This window comes from Brienomyrus brachyistius, chromosome 12 (assembly GCF_023856365.1).
Source record: "Brienomyrus brachyistius isolate T26 chromosome 12, BBRACH_0.4, whole genome shotgun sequence".
Classification (NCBI taxonomy): domain Eukaryota; kingdom Metazoa; phylum Chordata; class Actinopteri; order Osteoglossiformes; family Mormyridae; genus Brienomyrus; species Brienomyrus brachyistius.
Genome location: NC_064544.1, coordinates 25221580 through 25241975, shown reverse-complemented (window position 1 = coordinate 25241975; position 20396 = coordinate 25221580). Strand labels below are relative to the sequence as shown.

General features: G+C 39.7%; 1 protein-coding gene across 5 annotated transcripts in view; it reads left to right on the top strand.

Moving 5' to 3' along the window:
- Nucleotides 1-20396, top strand: part of stim2b (stromal interaction molecule 2b) — a 69334-nt gene that overhangs the window by 16091 nt on the left and 32847 nt on the right. For all 5 annotated transcript variants that reach the window (XM_048971892.1, XM_048971894.1, XM_048971891.1 and 2 more), the window contains one exon: nt 2314-2444. In XM_048971892.1, coding sequence (XP_048827849.1) covers nt 2314-2444 — 131 coding nt within the window. The remainder of the gene's footprint in view (nt 1-2313; nt 2445-20396) is intronic.

The following is a 20396-nucleotide window of genomic DNA, read 5'->3' as shown; positions in this document are numbered from 1 at the left end:
ATGCATGTATTTTGTTGTGTATGTGAGTAGCACTGTTGTTTTACATGACCCCTGTTGTATGTGTATGTGGAGTTTCATGTTCTCTTCCCATATTGTGCCGGATTTTTCCTGCTGTTCAGGTGAACTGGCACCACTGGAATACCCATAGAGTGTGCATGTATGTGCCATGTGATAGACTGTGATAGACATCCCATTCAGGGTGTACCTCAGTTGTGTGTCCTGTGGTGGACTGGCATCCCATCCCAGGTGGACCCCAGCCTTGTGTCCTGTGCTGGACTGGCATTCCATCGAGGGTATACCCCAGCCCTGTGCTGGACTGGCATCTCGTCCAGAATGTACCCAAGCCCTGTGTCCTGTGATAGACTGGCATCCCATCCAGGATGTCCCCCAGCCCAGTGTCCTGTGATAGACTGGCATCCCATCCAGGGTGTCCCTCAGCTCTGTCCCCTGTGATAGAGTGGCATCTCGTCTAGAGCTATAGCACTAATTCTCACTAAATGAGTTGTTTATGTAAGAGAATGATCCTCTTATTGGAAATTTATCTGTATATCTCTGCTCCTCGTTTCCTTGATTTTGCATCATTCTTATTTGACAGTAGCATTTTGAATGAGTGATCCTGTAGTAGTGTGGAATTCTTTTTTTTTGTTGTTGTACTGTGGAGTTTTTAAGAAAGAATTTGCATTCTACACTTCAGAAGCAAAGAACTAATTATAATCACAATGGTACTAATTTTATTCTGACATGTTTTCAGATGTCATGGAAGGATTTGGAAAGGCTGTTTGATTATCTGGTTGAAATTTTAATGAAACACATAAAATTTGCTAAGCTAAAATACCATCTTGTTTAGCTATAGTGTTTCCTACGATTTGGTCAGTAGCAGAGTCTGTTTCCTCATGAAATCTCTGTGGCCTTAATTCAAAGGGACAGAGCAAAGAACAGTATATAAAGCAATGTGTACAGTTCTGTACTTAAAAAAATATTAAAAGGAAGACAGTCATGATGTGCTGTTGGGCATTATGATCCATGTCACAGTAGTTATAGCACTGTTGCCTGACACCTCTAGTACCTGGGGTCAAGTCTCCACCAGGGTTCCATGTATGTGGAGTTTGCATGTTCTCCCTGTGTCGTTGTGGGTTTCCTCTGGGCACTCCAGTGACCCCTCCCCTCCTGTCCAAAACATGGCCGTCTTGGGTTGTTTCCCGCCTTATGCCCATAGCCTCTGGGATAGGCTTCAGGTCTCCTTTGACCCTGAATAGGATAAGTGGTTTTGAAAAATGAATGGATGAATTATGATCCCCTAATGTTCTTGACTGCTTGGGCGTAGATGCATTATATATTCCAGCCATTGTTAGTTTTATTAATTTTAATTTAGATTTCACATAATCTTTTGATAACTTCTGCATCCTTCTGTTTTTACATGAATACTCTTGCCAATCATATCAGGTCTCAGTTAGCAGTACCGGCTTGCTAGTGCACTCCACCTGATTCACAAGCAGTGTGCTTTCAAGTGTCAGGATTTAGCAGGGGGCTTGGACCTTTAATCATTTGTGCAGGTTAACCAGTGTCTTTTTGTGGAAGTGCTCTGTATGAATGGTTCAAACAGTAAACGGGAGATGCATCATCTGATTGGCATGTTTATGGACAGGTTACTTGTAACATTAGGGAAATAGTCCACTGACATGAACGCTTGAAAGACATTTAAGTACTAATTTTAGTGCTAGGAAGTGATATTAAAGTGAAGAATATCATTCAAAGGGAATAATGGGTTGAGTTTATTACCTTCCATGTTTTTCTATGCTGTCAGGGATCTGCTCCAGGCTCCTCCTCAAACCTCTATTGGAAAAGTGGCTGGAAAATGGATGGATGCCATTCCTGGATGGATGCTTTAATTACTTGTATTACTTGTATATACTTATTTAATTTTATTGTGTGTCTTTTTAATTATATGTGTACTTATTAAATGGAATTCAGAGATGGTAAACAGGGGAAAAATATTTATAAGATTAATAGCAGCGATACGAAGTATAATGATTAATCATGATTACGATTAAGCAGTTCTACAGATAGACAAAATATGTCAGTGTAAAAGTTATCGGTTTGAAAAAAACGTCATTGTACTCAACTTGAGTTTGGTTGTGTAAGTGTGTTATGTACTTCTTCTGTTCAACTAGGTATATTATCACCTATAGCTTTGGTGTCTGTTATGTTTTGCCCTTTATCTGCCTTTGATTCTTGAGCTAAATCTGTTCAACCATGCTAACACACTTACGGAGTGTTCAAATGCCTTATTGATGACAGTTGTTTATTTTACAGACCCTTGCAATACTGTGATTCCACCATGCATAGGCGACGCAGACAGGTTCAGTCTGGAGGCACTACGGCACATTCACAAACAGCTGGATGATGACAATGATGGGGGCATCGAGGTCAATGAGAGTGTTGAGGTAAGCTCAGATGAGATTTTGCCAAGGTGAAAAACCCCAAGCTTTCTCAGCCAAGGTCTGTATTCCATGGGAAAATTGTATGTCTTAGATGTTTTCCATTGGTTCTTGAAATGACATTTGGCTACACCATCTACACCATAACTCTTCTGGGATGCTATGCGGGTATAATTTATGAAAGATCTAAAGCTGTAGAATTGGGGTTGGATCACCGGTGCCGTCACTTCAAGATTTACGTTTGTCTCAGGACTTTATACAGAAGAGAAAAGCAGAATTTAGGTGAGGATTTATCTCACTAGTGAGCTATGGATTTGTTTTTGGCCCTGTTGTTCTATATGTGCATAAACATTTCTAAATATTTGAAAATTTATTGTTAGTAATGAAAAGAATTTCAGTTCAAATAGGCCAAGAACGAGCTGCTCTTATGTCTTGGAGAAATCGTGTGTCAAATCACTCCAAAATTGAAGAAACAGTGCTTAGTGACATCAAAGGCCCTGTTCACCCCTGGCATTAACAGGCATCTCCGCATAGCCTCTGGACTGACCGCTTATAATCAGGTTTCCTGCAACTTATTTAAATAAGCATGTAAATCGCTTCGTATGCACCATCTGCTAAACAATGAACGAAGGAGAAGAACAAATCAATTATCAGTTTGACAGTTATCAGTTATTGCCGCATTCCAGGGTAAACAAACCGCCAAAGATGTTTTTAATGAACGCCATAGTACTCAAAATGTAATAAATATATCTATAAATAAATAAATGAATACATAAATATTTTTATAATCAATGTGTCCTTGTATTTTTAAATAATTACATAAAGGGTATTATTTCTTTGTAACGACAATCTTCTATGTATAAACTCTGAATTGTTTTTCGTAACAACATTCTGATTTTCATTCGACAGTCATCATATAATATTATTTTCACATAATGCAAATGCGATTTCTTAAATAATTCAAACTACAGTATATTTCACAATAAAGTTCAACTTTTCACGTTACATGCATTTTTATACCACGTCAACACTATACGTACGCATTAAAAAGGTCTTTAAGTACTTAAAAAGAAGAAAAAAGAGGTTAATTATTTCGCCTGATACTCTGAATTATGTCTGATTCAGAGCAAGTTAAGTTAATGTAGTCAGGACTGGAGTGGGACTGAATTTCTGACCGGGAGTCAGTCCAATATAAAATTATATAAACAATTACACTATTATTATATGTTTCTGTTAGCATATCCATTATCTAGGCTATTGAACGCACATTCTTACCTACACGCTTTAATTTTGCGTTCATGTAATTTTTAGCGTCACGTTTCACCAATATTAATAAAGCGTGGAGCAACTTTGACATAAATAAGGAAGCTTGATCAAAGTGCGCATTAAATATAGGATCTGTGCAAATTTCAAAACATCTTTAATAAACCACTTATAACACAATTTATTTTTTATAAATTTGCATGGAACATTAATGATGCACACTTTGATAACGTTTCCATACAAATAGATCAGGGCAATCCGATATTACTAAACTATATAACTAACTTCCCAGTAGATTGAAACTCATTTCTTGATGTTCTAAGGAAAAAGGATACGTTGTTGCTGACAACGCAGTTTGATACACAATGGCGCACTCTGTGCTGACCTATATTCTAACATAAATCCACTGCAGCCACTATTTTGTAAACACAGATCTTCCATGGGTCTTCTAAACACAGACATGCCGTGAATCTTAATGTACAGGTGAGTAATTGTAAAACTCTGGGTTGCAATATGATTTTCTGAATATTCTGTAATATAGTTTATGTTGATTGTTGGTGACTAACTTCTCTATTTGACAGATTTTAATTGTAGCAGTGCAGTATACAGTCGGCGTGGACCCGCAATTCAAATTGTCATGTTGAATGTGCTATAGATAAGTATATTTCCAGGCCTACATATAATTACAACGATTTACAACATTCAGGGAAATACACATTAAGTCATCCAGTCATTCTACAAATTGTACAAATTGGTGTGTGTGGGACAAGCACAGCTTAGATAGCTAGACTCAATAAAAGGGCTGTCCAGGGAATAAAATGCTGTCGTTTCTGACTGCACCAAATTTAGTTACACTAGACAATTAATTTTTAGTTGTTCCTAAAAAGTGGTGGTGGTGGTGGGGGGGGGGGGGGTTACGATTGATTGATTCAAAAATAATTTCAGATTTGCTATATCATACAACAAACCACTTCAAGGATGAGAACCCAACTGCAGCCAAGGGGTGGGTGATACCTCAGTACCACACTAGTTTAAATAGAATGGAAGGGAACAATATGAAGTTTTCTTCTGGTAGCTGGAGTGCCAATCCTGCTACCAACCCCTAAATTTTCCCTGGAAGTTGGAGGACCTGCTTATAGGGCTGGATGCAGGTTAACGTCATACCCAGCATGTAAAGGGCCTTGCTCAAGGGCCCAAAAGCATACAGTGACTGCTGGCATCCATGGGATTCAAAGCAGTAACCTTCTGATTGCCAGCACAGATCCCTAGGAGCCACCACTCCATCCATAGTGTCCCATAGAAGTAGGAGAAGCATTAATTGAATTTGGCGTGATTAACTGCATAATGTTACTGACTCATTGTGTTAGTTCAACTGAGCTAAAAATGTTTTGCTGCTGATTTTCATTTGTACTCTGCATCTGATACCCCTTGTGTCAGTGACCAACCGTTATCAGCAAGCATTGATGGGTTCAAGTTGCTGTGATACCACTTTTCCATGGTTGTAATGTCCTGGTGAAACATTTCACCGTGTTTGTCACTGACTGCACCAAGATCTGGAAGGAAGGGTTCTCTGTCAGTTGGATGCATTTTGGTGCTGTGTAGTTTCCAAGAAAATTTTGAACAACATCCTTGGATGCGGGGCTTATCCTGGGTTATTCCCTGCCTTCCCCCAGTTACTTATGAGACCCCCACAACTCTGCATAGAGCGGATATGTGGATATGGATCTTTGATTGCTGGATCTTTGAATGCCTTCCATGCTATTTTCTCTAGTCTCACTAGATGATCTTCAAACCCCCTTTTATTGACAATGTGTCTTATTTTTCCAGCAACAGAAATGCCTTTCTTAATCTTAGTTATTTCTGGAAATATCTGTCTCAAATAGCAAAATAAATCACCTTCCTTATTCATTGCTTTCACACAATGTTTCATCAAACTGAGTTTTATTTGACGAGGAGGCCAACATCTTTGCTGGGACGACAAGTGGTTTTCTGTCTTAGAGCAGTCAGTGTTTTGTAATGTGACTCATTAGCAGGGCTATCCCTTTCACAAGCAAAATAACAGCACTTGGTATATCCCAGCTACACTTTTAGTATCAGTACCAATACTTCTAGATCACCCCAAATATTCCTGCTGTGCTTGTTGTACTGTATACTTTGCATGTTGTCATATGCTTCTTTCATGTGTTGATGTTAAGGGTGGACCTCGTCATTGTTGTAACAGGACAACTTTTAGGCTTAAGTTTAACAAGTCTATAAAAAGGCAGCATTGTTATGTGTCATGTGCACAACCCAAAACTGTGAACTTGTGAGCATTGATATCAGTACAGAAACAAAGGTTGTCAACCTGTGTAAAGAGGTTTGTCAAATGTTGGGTTCAAGTTGCTGTGATACCACTTTTCCATGGTTGTAATGTCCTGGTGAAACATTTCACCGTGTTTGTCACTGACTGCACCAAGATCTGGAAGGAAGGGTTCTCTGTCAGTTGGATGCATTTTGGTGCTGTGTAGTTTCCAAGAAAATTTTGAACAACATCCTTGGATGCGGGGCGGCACAGTAGTGCAGTTTTTAGCATGGTCTGCCCTGGCTCTATGTGTATGCATTTTGCATGACTGTGTGTTTTAATGGTTTGTGTGGGTTGGTTTGTCTATTGTTAAGTACACTCACTATACTGTTGCCAGTAGAACATGTGCATCAACAAGCATTCAAACTATTTCAATATCATGCAGAGCATCTGTGTATGTGTCCTGTTTGTATAGCCTGTCTGCCAGCATCTGTGTAGGGCCAGGCATGCTTAACACAAAATTTTCATAGCACCTGCACTAAGTGCATGCCAATAAATATCCCACAAATTGTTTAGGAAACAAAATAATATTTCTTGTCCTGTGATTTTGGTGAAATATTACAACAAACCTACATCTGTTGTTTGTTCTCTTATTTCCTGGAGTGGAGAATAGAGCAGAAAAGTATCTATGTGTTTTTAAGGGTGTACTTGTGCCTCAGGGCCAACTGAGCTGCAGGTAGGACACACAGCATACATGGAAAACAAATATGGTTCGCCTCTGAACAGTCAGCATCTAATCTCACGTATTTTTCTGTAAACCTTGATGTAAAATTCTATTATGCTTCAGAATACAGTGGCATGCATGGCACCCATGGTTAAAATGTTTGTTACTATGAATACATAAGTGAGTAGAAGGCATAAAGTTAAAGATGATCTTTTCAACTTTTTAAGCAAGATTAGTGTATCATTTTTGTTTTTTGCAATGTCTTAGTAAAAAAAGGAAAGTCTATGGCTTGTTCACATTGTTATGAAAGGCCAGGTGATGCAAATTTCAAAGCTTTATTAATAATCTGACTCCTTAAACCTTGTCCCAACAATTAGCACATGTGGGCTCCTCTAAGCAACTGCTTAGCTCTCTGGAAATTACAATAACTGATGCCCATGAGGCAGGAGAAGCTATAAGAAAATAGCCAGGCTTTCCCATGTAGCTGTTTCCTCAGTTTGTAATGTAATTAAGAAACAATAGTCAATAGGAACAGTGGAAGCTGAGGTCTGGAAGACCAAGAGAATGTTTTGAGAGAAGTGCTCATAGCATTGCTAGAGATCCAAATCAAAACCTGTATTTGACCGCAAAAGACCTTCAGGAAGACCTCGCAGACTCCGGAGTGGTGGTGTGGTGTTCAACTGTGCAGTAGCACCTGCATAAATATAACCCTCATGTAAGAGTCATCAAAATAAAACATTTTATGCATCATCACCACAAAATTCAGCATCAGAAGGTTGTAAGTGAAGATCTAAACAAGCTTGATACATTTTGTAAATCATGTGGACTATTGAAGCTAAACTGAACTTTCTGGCCACAATGCACCAAGGTATGCTTAGAGGAAAAAATGACAGAAATTTCATGAAAACAGCTCCTCTCCAACTGTAAAGCACAGGGGTGGATTGATTATGCTTTTGTCCCAGCCAGTGGTACAAGGAATATTTCACTGATAGAGAGAAGAATAGACTCAATTAAATTCCAGCAAATTATGGCATCAAACATCACAATCTGTAAAAAAAAAACTGAAAAATGAAGACAATGGCTTCTACAACAGGATAATGATCCTAAACACATCTCAAAATCTACAGTGGACTACCTGAAGAGGTACAAGCTGAATGTTTTGGCACTGCCCTCACAGCTGGCCACAAAAACCATTTACAAGCTGTGATACTTGCCAAGGGCTGTGTTACTAAGTGCTGGTTACACAAACTTTTGCTTTGGGCACTTTTCTTGTTTTTCTTGTTTTGAAACTGTAAAATATAGAAATAAAAAAGTAATCTTGCTTAAAATATTATGGAAATCTTTACCTCTATCCCTTTTGGAAATTGGTTTATTTTTTTACTTGCTTAGTTATTCGCAGTAACTGAAATTCTGACCGGGGTGCCCAAACTTTTGCATGTTGATTCTGCTGTTGACACAGCTATATTCCCCCATATTTCCAGGTTCTTGGGCTTAGATGTTAAACTTTGATTGACTTTCATTTTGCATGAAGTAGAATAAAGCCTTCTATGAAAAGAAAGCCTGAGAAGTCAGACACTGGGATGTATGACAGACTGTTATTTTCATCAAATTCTCCCAGTCTTCTGTTGTAATTAATCAGCCTTTGCCATTGCACTTTTGAGCAGTTTTTTCTTGTTTTTTCTTTCTTTTTGTTGTTTCAGGATAAATATCCATCCTAATCATCTAAATAAAGTAATGGAGACAGGCACCCAACTTGATTTTAGGGACTGAAATATTAGCGCTGCTGCTGTCCATCCTGTGTCACCGTTAGACATTAAGCAGTTATTCTGAATGATGTGCCAAAGCTTTGTTTTGAAGGTGGTGAGGGAAGAGATGTTAATAAGAAGGAGGGGAACTAAAGATGAACTAAACTGTAAATCTGGTACATTTGATCACCTCCTTAGTGTCTCTGTCTTCCTGCCTGGGTCTGAGAGGCACTGCTGTTGCTATAGATGGCAGGTGTACTGTGCCTATCTGCCAAGAAGTCACTCTCTGGGCTCTGGTTACATCTTCGTCAAATACCAAGAACGGAACTCATGTCACTCGGTCAGGGTGAAGCAGCAAGCTTGTCCAGGACTTTGAGTCACATGTAATTTTGGGTTTATGCATAGAGGAAAATGCCCCCAAATAGCCTGGTCACTCACATGCTGCACATATTCTCAAATGGGATTATTGCTAAGATGTTCTCAAATGCCCCAGCACTTTTATGTACTATAGCTGGCTCAGTAATGAAGCTTTACTATGACTGCCTGGGGCGGGGGGTTGGGGGGAGCAGTATTTTGTTTCAGGACAGTGCAATGCATGATTGGGTGTAGGTTTATGGCAAACAAATCTCAAGTTACCCTGTTATCATCAGAGTGTGTCGCTATGAAATTACACAAGCCAATGCGAGTTCTGAAAGTAAATTATTGCAAAAATGTGCTCATATAAGGACCTTACTCATGTCACTGTAAAATGTTTTGTTTGTGGATGGGACATCTTGCTTATGAGATGAACACTACAATATGGACAGTACAAACTGATGGCCAGTCTGTCGAGGCCCCTGCTAGCCAATCGACATTGCACCGGACACCCATGGCTTCTCCTGCAGGAGGTGAAGGGCAGACCCATGTTATTCCTTCAGGCTATACCCAACCAAGCCCCATGAGTGGAGGCCCAGCCACAAGGTGGGGCCTTAAAACTCCCCACCAGACCTGGCCTCAGGGCGAGGTCCCAGTCTCCCCAGTCCAGGTGGGGTTCCATCGTCCACTTACACACTGTGGGCAACGCAAGTACATCAATTTCTCTAACTTATAGTATTTATTAGGGCTATAACGAACATACAAACTCCAGGGAGTGTGCAAACCATGCTTAAAATTCGAGCACAAATGTTCATCCTCCAGATATATTTTGAAGTTTCTACAAAAGGTGAATTTCTTTGTAAAACTTGCCTTACGGAGCTTAAATATAGGGGAGGAACAACAAACATTAGACTAAAATTAAAGAATTTTATCAGTTGTGCACTTTATAATGTAAATGTACATTGTTGATAAGTAAAGTGACATTTATGATTTAAATCATTGAAGAAAAAAGACATTTTTGAAAAAGAAATTTGAATGGTTGGTAATTATGAAAATTTCCAATTAATAAAGAGATAAGTATTTCATACAAGTTTTATTTTTTTCAACTTCATGAGAAAAGGAAGAAGATGATGTACTGTCAATCCAAAAACATGGGGTAACATGAAAGGGAATGAAATTAAGTACTGAGGTCCTGTGAAACAGCACTATAACCCATCCATCCATAAATGGATATTCACTCCAATAAGAAACATACAACAAATAAAAAGGCCTAAGTAGTGGAATTAAAACTAAAGATGAATATTAAAAAGTACAATAGTGTAACGTTAAGAGTATAAATATTCATTGTTATTGCACATGAAAAGAGTCCATAGTGTGATCTGTTATTACACATGATTGAGTGTATGGCAAAGTTTATGAGGCTTCTGGAAACAATCAGTTCTCAGCCTATTTGTTCTGGCCCTGATACCGCACAGCCTTCTTCTTGAGGGGAAGGGGTAAAGAGTCCTTCATGATACTGGCAGCCCTGTTCCTGGATCTGCTTATATAGATATCTTCAGTCGTTGATAGACAACTGCCGATGATCTTCTATGCGGAATTACCTGCCCACTGCAGAGCCTTCCTCTCTGCTGCAGAGCAGTTTCCGTACCGCACAGTGACACATGATGTGAGGATACTCTTCATATGCGCGTCTGTAGAAAGATGTAAGGACTGTAGTACCTAAGCCAGCCCGCTTATGCCTCCTAGGAATTACAATTGTTAGTGGGCCATTTTACTAACCTGCTAGTGTTAGTTTTCCATGTGAGGTCATTACTGATGTGCAGCCCAGGTATTTTTAACTGTAGACAATCTCAACAGTCACTCCTCCTTTGCAGAGGGGGACAGAAGGGTTCCTGACAGTTTTCTGGGCATCCATGATCATCTCTTTCATTTTTCTTCACATGGATGCACCAAACCTCCAGATGTTTCCACCACTGCTGTGTCATCTGGGAACTTGACAATCTGGGTGTTTGAGAATATAGTTGAGCAGTTATAGGTCATCAGAATGTGCAGCAGGGGGCTCAAAACACAGTGTTGATGACAATAGCAGAGGAGGTGATGTCACGGATCCTGACAGCCTCTCTCCTGTTTGTTAGAAAGTCCAATACCCAGTTGCATCGTGATGGACTCAGCCTGAATGTCTTCTGTTTATGTATCAATGTTTGTGGAATGATTGTATTAAAAGTAGAGCTAAAATCCAAGAAAAGCAGACTGACATAAGAGTCCCTGCACTTCACATGGATGAGGGCCAGGTGAACAACATATAAGATGGTGTCTGTAATCGACCTGTTCTTCCTGTAAGTATACTGATGCGGGTCAATACCAGTGTCGCTATCCCCCAGTTGCTCAAAGCACTTCATGATTATGCTTTTGCTACATTTTTGCTATTTAAGTTACTGTTATTGATCAGTAGTCATTCAGACACAACATTCCTGAGATCTTTGGAACAGGGATCATAATGACAGATTGAAGGAATGATGGTACCTTTGCTTGGGAGAGTGATATGTTGAAGATGTCAGTCCATTCCTCTAAGAGCTGACTTGTGCAGCCTTCCACGACCCGGCTCAGAATATTGTCCTGGTCTGTAGTCATGTGGGACTTAGCTCCCCTAAGGGACCTCCTGATATCCTCAATAGTTATGCTGGGAAGCTGCTCACCTAGTGGTAAAGCAAGCCTGATGCTAGGAGAAATGTTTAAAGCTTCAAAATGGGCATAAAAGGTGTTAAGACCATCGGGAAGAGACTGATCCTTAGAGCATTCAGTGTCTCTTCTGTTATATTCTGTCATGCTCTTAACGCCCACAAGCTTTGGCTCTTTTAGTGTCCTCAGTCAGTTTCCTTCTTGCAGCTCTAAGCGCTACTGCATCGCCTGACCTGAACACAGAATCCCAGGCTCTTAAAAGAGATCTGACCTCTGCATTCAGCCAGGGTTTCTGGTTGGGGTAGGTGATGTTTGTTCTGGTGTAATCCTCCAGATCCACTTCTCATGCGTCATTAGGCCATACAGAAAATGTATTTTGTGTTGGTTTCATTATCTTCAGCACAGGGCTATAGGAAAGGACAAGCAAGATGGAGATATGATCAGAGAGTCCGAGGTGGGGGCAGGGTGTTGCTCTGTAAGCTCAATGTCTATTTGTATACATTCCGTCTTAAGTACCAACACTTCTCACGTTACGACTGAGTTCCATTCCTACAACTAGGTCATTAAGTGAATTGTTCAATAAGCACGGCGCCTCCCCTTACTGATATTTCAAGCATACTATACTGGTAATGGATTTGGGTCAACCATCTTTATATATTGTTTTAATGTCATCTTTGCACCATTTATAACATTTTAGTATATTATTATAGATGTTTTTACAGTAGTGTACTACATACTGTACTCTAAAAACAGAATAGAAGTCAGCTCTAATTTACCTTACTTAGCCTTGCATATTCTAAGTACAGATAATCGTTATTATTTATTCTTAATAAAAAAAAAAGCTCTAAAGGAAACTTCAACTTGATAACTTTGTTTTAATAATAAAAATGTATATTTTATTGATCCCTGTGGGAAAATTCTCTTTACGCCTCCCTCAACTTGCTCTTTGTAGAGTAAGCTGTCTGTGAAGAGAGCTGGGGGTTAAGGGCCTTATTCAAGGACCCACAGACATGCTGAGGCTGGATTTGAACCAGCAACCTGGTGATTACAGGCACATCCCACTGAGCCACACGCTGCCCCTTACTTTTACATATTTACAAAACTTTTTTTACATAACTTTTAAATTATTTTCATAATTTACACAACTCTTACAAACTACAGACCATAAAAATAGAATCAGCAAAAATGATAAAGATGACGTATAAAAAAAATTTTGTTATTGCAACTGTAAATGCTAGTGTGGCAAATATTGACTGACTGCAAGAATGAGACTAAGACTGAGAAAGGGTGATATGAGATGAGATGCCATGCTGCCATTTCCACCACCAGAGTTCTTGTACAGTGTCTAATATCAACTGGTCAGGGAGCTGATCGTAAGTCTGTGGCTGGGTCCCAATGTGACATGCTGGTAAAAAAATGGTAAAATGTCCTTCAGGTTAAAATGGTTAAATGGTTCTTCAGTCACAAAAAATACCTCAGGGTGTTTATTTCGGAGAGACAGATTTTATCATGTAGCTCACCGAGCGCTAGCTTTAGCACTCCAGGGATGTAAATAACACTATGTACACCATAGTGAATTCCTGTGTCAGATATTATGGCTGGCATTTGATAATCAGATTTTCAACTGCCCCAGAACAGTAACTGCTGATGATGGATCAATTTATGTACCAAGACGTACACATACAACATGTAGTGGAATGTAACCCTGGTCACTCTGAGCAGCTGTGCATGATTTCAAAATATAGTGAAAAAAATAAGGAAAAATAATAAGATAAAAAGTATATGAAATGTTCAGCTGTACATCATCTATATATAAATGATAGGTAAGAGGTATTTTGCTGTGCAGCACAGCCTGATCAGAGCGATCAGGAAGGCATCTGACTTCGGCCACAACATATTGGAATTTCAACCTTCATCAACCAATTATCAATTATGATCCTTTTTATCCACCAATTATCACAACAGCTAAATGTTCATCTGTTTCTTAACCCTTAGAACTCCACAAATGCAAAATGTGTCGATTTTCGCACCCATTAACCATCTGGGGTCAAGTGCAGCGTATTTTCCACATCTATTTCAGTTTATATCTCGCTGAAGTCCTTATGTAGAACCATGAAAAAATGCTGACTAAATCCATAATCTGTTTTCTTTTCAAAACGTAAATTATCGGAAGTATTAAAGTTTTTAAAAGTAGGTTAAATCGGCAAAAAAGTAAACCATGTTACCTTTGTTTTACCTGCATCCGGGGCGTGTAGTACTGCCCTCACTAAGGTGCAGCCAAAAAATTAATATTGTACAATTGTACAAGTTTTGTTTCACTGGTTGTTATATGACTACTGTAAAAGTTATATTAGCATTGAAAGTCATTTAGAGGTCCCACACTGCATTGCAAAGTGCCAAATTGCAAATTTCTCTTTTGTGAGTTTGGTTACAAAGCTAATACTTTTGCCCTATGTTATGTTCATATTACATGTCAGAGAGTACAAGAATATTTAATGTATATAGAAAGTTTTTCAAGATATCATGAGAGTAAAACAGCACTTAGCAGCTAAGCAAAACAATTTTTCACCAAAATTACCAATGTGATCCAGAGTGTTGTGCAAGTGAAAATTGACTGGCTTACTTATTTACATTTTTCAGCAAATAAAATTCATATTCTTTGCCTGTATAGTGTTTACTTTTTGTCTGCTTTTCTACACAACACTAGTTGCTTATTTTTAAATATTAAGTTTAAATAACGTCTGCAGTAAATTTAAGTCATGGAAACTTCAAGCCAACATCAACATCATGTGAGAGTGATTCTGTGAATCCTTCAAGCAATAAGTCATCACAGGAGTGAACACATTTTCATGTGGTGCATCTCAGCTGTTTGGCTTGGATGGTGCAACCTGCAATGAGGACGCAGTAATTACTGGCAGCCGGCTACCGAAGTGTTTGCAAGTTTTGCGGTGCGTGATGTACCACTGCAACTCAGCCGCAAACGCGAAAAGACCAGGAGCTGTTGGAGCCACATCATGGTTCACTACAGCCAAGCTTGTCCTGCAGCAAGTTGCCACCTTCTATGAGAAGGCTAACATCCCAATGGTGACCGATCGTCGAGCCTGTGAGAAGATAGTGAAGCTTTTGGACGCAAACAACAAGCTCCGCTCCATCACCAAAGATTGCAGAAATACACCGGCCAAGCAGAAGAATATGGAAGACCACCAGCAAATGCTGCAGTCGACATTCTGGCTGTGGCCACCAGACGCAGAATGTCTGATCAAGAATGATGAAGATCGGGCATTTCTGCAGTCAATGAAGACTCCATTCGACAAAAAACTGGTGGAGACAGTTGAAAGACATCATCAGCGTGAAGCTACAGCTGCAGTATGAGCAAAGCGTACTCGAAGTGACAGCAACATTATCTGCCAGTAGTTTTACATCATCAGATGACAACGACAGAGACACAGCTGAGCAACAGTAGTCTACCAGTGATGCAACAAAAGGAGATGTGTTGTTACATATGACAGTGTTTCGTCGCAAGAAGCAAACTGGGACATCAGTCTTTGTTCAGTCTTTAACGAATCACCTGGAGACTGAAGAAGGAGTCCCAGTGCTTATTGGTGATTCAACACATGTGAAGCTTCTGGGGGTCCCAAGTCATCACAAGGCAACTGACCAGGCCGCAGGTTCAACCATTGCAGAGCTGACGATGAAATTAATGACCGAGTGCAATAATGCCATCAACATGGCATTTGATACAAGTGCAAATATGGGTTATCTGTCAGTTGCCTGTATTGCGATCCAGGGCAAACTCCAGTGAGCAGTTCTATTGTCAGGATGCTGTCATCACATTGGCGAAGTTGTGATTTCACACGTCTTCACTGACTTGAAGATCGAAGCGGCGAAATCACCGGACGTCACACTTTTCACTCGACTACATAGTAACTGGGACTTGGTGACTCTCTGTTCGGGAGAAGTGCACGTGTTTCAGCCAGCTGATCACAGCCCAGAAGCCCAGGAACATTGTTCCTCCAGGGAACTGTGAACAAAAAACAAAAGGACAGAAACAACACAGGACTACACAGTGCACTTTACAGGACAAGACAACATGCAATGCAGTAATCGTGCTGGTATGAATGTATATTTGAATAAATATTATTATTGCAGATAGAGTATTATAATTGATACTCTGTATAGACTATAAATAGACCAAACTGACCATGTGCAGAGTGAGATATGTAATTTGTACCTTGTTCCTCATTTAAGAAATAGGTTTTGTTACAACTAACCCATGTTACAATCATCCCCAGTCTCCCCTACTGTGATTGGACGTAAAATGTCCTGCTTCAAGTTCAAATGCAACCAATTAAATTTAGTTAATAATAGTTAATTAAATTAAATTTTTGAAAATCTTATTTAATGTGAACAATAAGCAGCAGGACAGCAATGAGCTCCTCTTCTAGTATTGCTCCTTTTGTCACCTATATCCACATTTAAACTTCTCCAGATGATATTCAAATTGCCAAAAATTGAGGCAGCAGTGGGGGCGGCATGGTGGTGCAGTGGTTAGCACTGTTGCCTCACACGTCTGAGACCCAGATTCGAGTCTCCGCTTGGGTCTCATGTGTGCAGAGTTTGCATGTTCTCCCCATGTCGTCGTGGGGTTTCCTCCGGGTACTCTGGTTTCCCCCCCGTAGTCCAAAATCATGCTAAGGCTAATTGGACTTGCTACGTTGCCCGTAGGTGTGCATGTGTACGTGAATGGTGTGTGAGTGTGCCCTGCGATGGGCTGGCCCCTCATCCTGGGTTGTTTCCTGCTTCGTGCTTCCGGGATAGGCTCCGGACCCCCAGCGACCCTGTAGGATAAGCGGTTTGGAAAATGGATGGATGGATGAGGCAGCAACACTAGGTGGCAGCAGAGGATTGAATGGGAGGCTGCAGCAGCTGCCGTGTGAATCTCTAAATATCAATATTGTTTTTAAACTTCCCAGGAACATTGTACAGGTCAGTGTTTCTCAAACTGTGAGGGACAAGACAATTTTCTGACTTTTCTAAAATAAAGTTCATATTTTATTTATCGCCAGCCCCCTGCTCCACAAATTTCATCGGTAGCAGTAGCCAGTGGGATAGGGGTGTATACCTTTGTTCCTAAGGCAATTCGATTAGATTACGTTGATTGAAGGAATGATTTGATTAATCTGAAATGTTTTGTTTATGTATCATGGTTTCATTCTGTTAATCAATTATTGAATTATTTTGATAACATACATTCAAACATTAAAAAAAAAATCAGATTAATGGAATGAATATATTTTTATATAGCGCTTTTCAAAACAGAGTCACCCAAAGCCACTTTACATGCCTGTGTTGTGATATATTGCTGGATAATTTACACAGAATAATTCAAAAACTCCCAAGTAGGAAGAAAATAACATTGCATTCACATGTAATTTAAATGAGAGGCATGATACTACCTAGGTTATGGGCTGAGGTGCTGAGGGAAAAGTTTTATATTATAGCAGACCTTTTTGATTATAGCAGACCTGCCCAAAGACTTGCCGCCAAACAACAGAAGCTCATTTTTCTCTGAATTTAGTGACAACATTTGTCAGTCATCAGGGTCTTAACTTCATTAAACAATTAGCTAAACTGACAATAGATGAGGTATCATCCAGCAAAACAAACAAACAACAAACTAATTTATTGTTGTATAGCGCATAATCACTACATTACATGGTTTCAAAGCACTTTACGGCATCCCCACCCAAAGCCCCCCAGTGAGTAAGCCATATACAGTACGACAGTGGCAAGGAAAAACTCCCAAGAAGGAAGAAACCTTGGGAGGAACCAGACTCAAAGGGGGATTCCAAACCTCCAGGGGCCGGCAGGGAGAGTCAAATTGGAGAGATGGCTAAGTGCCAAGTCGTACTGTCCAAATCATTAAATTTGAGACACACCCAGGGAGCAGGGGGGAAATAACAAGCCGGTGCCAACACTCCCTCCAATCGCCAGGCAGCCAGAAGTAAGGCAGTGGGTATTACATGGAAGATGACACAGGCGGAATGGCGAGCTGGAGGCAGGGACGTCATAACTGAAGTGTATATTTGGGTGTTGTTGCATAGGAGAGATAATTAACATTATGTTTACTTATGTTGCCTAATGGCAGCATATAAAGAGAGAACAATATAGGACCAAGATTTGATCCATGTGGTAATCCATATTTGACTGGTGACACTGACAATGGAGTGCAGTTATTTGACACTTGAACATATTGATATTGATTAGTCAAATTTAAACCACTTCAGCATTCTTCCATACAAGCCAACATAAAATTCCCTATGAAGGCCTCAATAAGGTCCAGAAGTATGAGCACAGTCGCATTGTCAGCATCAGTTGCCATTGTTTACAAATTAAGTTAAGGCAGTTTCAGTGTTGTGTGACAGAAGCCTGACTGGAATCTATTCATCTTTTGTCTCACCAAATATGACTGAAGTTTAGCAGTGACTATCAAAAATGGTACATCAGAGACAGGTCTGTAATTGTTGAACTCCTATGGATCCAAACTTTCTTCAGTTGTTGTCTGATTACTGCTACTTTAAATTGGTCAGGCACATCACCTGAGAACAGGGATACATTCATTAGGGCAGCTATAGGTCTTCCCGGAATTCCCAGAGATTCTTTTAGAAGTTGAGTGGGGATTGGGTCCAGTGTACAGTGGCTTGGTTTTAGTTATTAGTGTTTTAACTTTTGTTCTTTGACTAATTCAAAAACATTAAGGGTGTGTGCATGTTGTGTTTGCGGCAGTTATTTGTGAGCTATTTGAACATGTTTGAAGTCTAATGTTTTTAATTTTATTGTTAAAGCAGTTCATAAAATGTTCACTACTAGTATTACATGGTAGCAGAGGTTCAGCCTTATCAATTAGATAAGCTATTGTCTTAAAAAAAGTTGAGAGGGTTATTTCTATTGCAATAAATAAGGTTAGAGTAATAAGCTAAACGAGCCTTATACATGGTTTGCTTGTATTGTTGCAGGCTGTCCTAGTTACTGGTGACACATGAAAGAACAAGATTAACCTAAATATACTGAGGAAAATTCACACAATGTTGGGCTTTTAATAAAGTTTTTTTTATTATTATGGGTAAACCCCACACCACAAAAAGCTACCACAATAGCATTGCTTTTGAAAATATCATCAAAACCTCATGTTGTAGCATAACGGATGGATGGTGCAAAAGGGTATGAAAAATTAGATACCACCCAAGCCTAGTGTAGGGGGGCAAGAGATTGAAGTGTGTGAGAAGAGTCATGATTATATGGGCAAGAGGGGGTGATAGGGCCATCAGGGGAATATATTGTTGTCATTTTCTGTTTGCAATTGGTATGCAGGCTCACCTTAAGTCTACCATTATAATAAATGTGTTTGTTTTCAAATTTTTGTTTGTTTCATAGTGTTTAGTTTTCATAAATATCGGATATGATATGTCAGACAGATTTTATGTACACCCCGGTTAGCTGGTATTAAAAAAATTACCCAACAGGGGCACAGTCGAGTTTCTGTGCGTATAGTCAAAAACAATCCAATAGCATCTGATATAAGACTAAAATCACAATGGTGTCTATAGGTGTCTATATGTGTGTCTCTGTTTAACATTACATGGTAGTTACTCATAAGAACATAAGAACTATACAAACAAGAGGAGGCCATTCGGCCCATCAAGCTCGCTTGGGGAGAACTAAACTAATAGCTCAGAGTCGTTAAAATCTTATCTAGCTCTGATTTAAAGGAACCCAAGGATTCAGCTTGCACTACATTATCAGGAAGGCTATTCCATACTCTGACTACACGCTGTGTAAAGAAGTGCTTCCTTAAATCCAGCTTGAAATGTTCTCCCGCTAATTTCCACCTATGGCCACGAGTTCGTGTATTTAAACTAATGCTGAAGTAACTATTTGGTTGAACAGCATCCAAACCTGTTAGAATCTTATATACCTGGATCATGTCCCCCCTCAGTCTCCTTTGCTTGAGACTGAACAGATTTAGCTCAAGTAACCGTTCCTCGTATGACATTCCTCTAAGACCAGGAATCATTTTTGTGGCCCTACGCTGCACCTTTTCTAAGGCCACAATGTCCTTTTTTAAGATATGGTGACCAAACCTGCACACAATATTCTAGGTGAGGTCTCACCAAGGAATTGTATAATCTTAGCATTACCTCCCTTGACTTATACTCCACACACCTGGAGATATACCCCAACATCCTATTGGCCTTTTTTATTGCTTCCCCACACTGGCGAGAATGGGACATGGAAGCATCAACATACACACCAAGGTCTTTTTCATGATCAGCTACCTTTATTTCAGTGGGACCCATAAAATACCTGTACTTTATATTTCTGTTCCCTAGATGGAGTACCTTACATTTATCGACGTTAAATTTCATCTGCCAGGTATCGGCCCAGTCACTAATTAAATCAAGATCCCGCTGTAGCTGCTGAGCCACTAATTCAGTATCTGCTACACCACCCACCTTGGTGTCATCTGCAAATTTCACCAGTTTACTGTATATATTGGTATCCATATCATTTATGTAAATTAGGAACAATAGTGGTCCTAAAATCGAACCCTGCGGTACCCCACTATGAACGCAAGCCCACTGTGACATTGTGCCTCTTATAACTACTCGCTGTTTCCTATCTGTTAACCAGTTATCAATCCAGGTCGCTACGGTACCTAAAATACCTGTCGCTTTGAGTTTAAGTAGGAGCCTCTTGTGGGGGACAACATCAAAAGCCTTTTGGAAATCTAAGTAGATGACATCATAGGCCTTCTTATCATCAACTTCCTGAGTAGCTTCCTCAAAAAACTCCAACAGATTTGTTAAACAGGATCTACCTCTCCTAAATCCATGCTGGCTATCCCGCAAAAT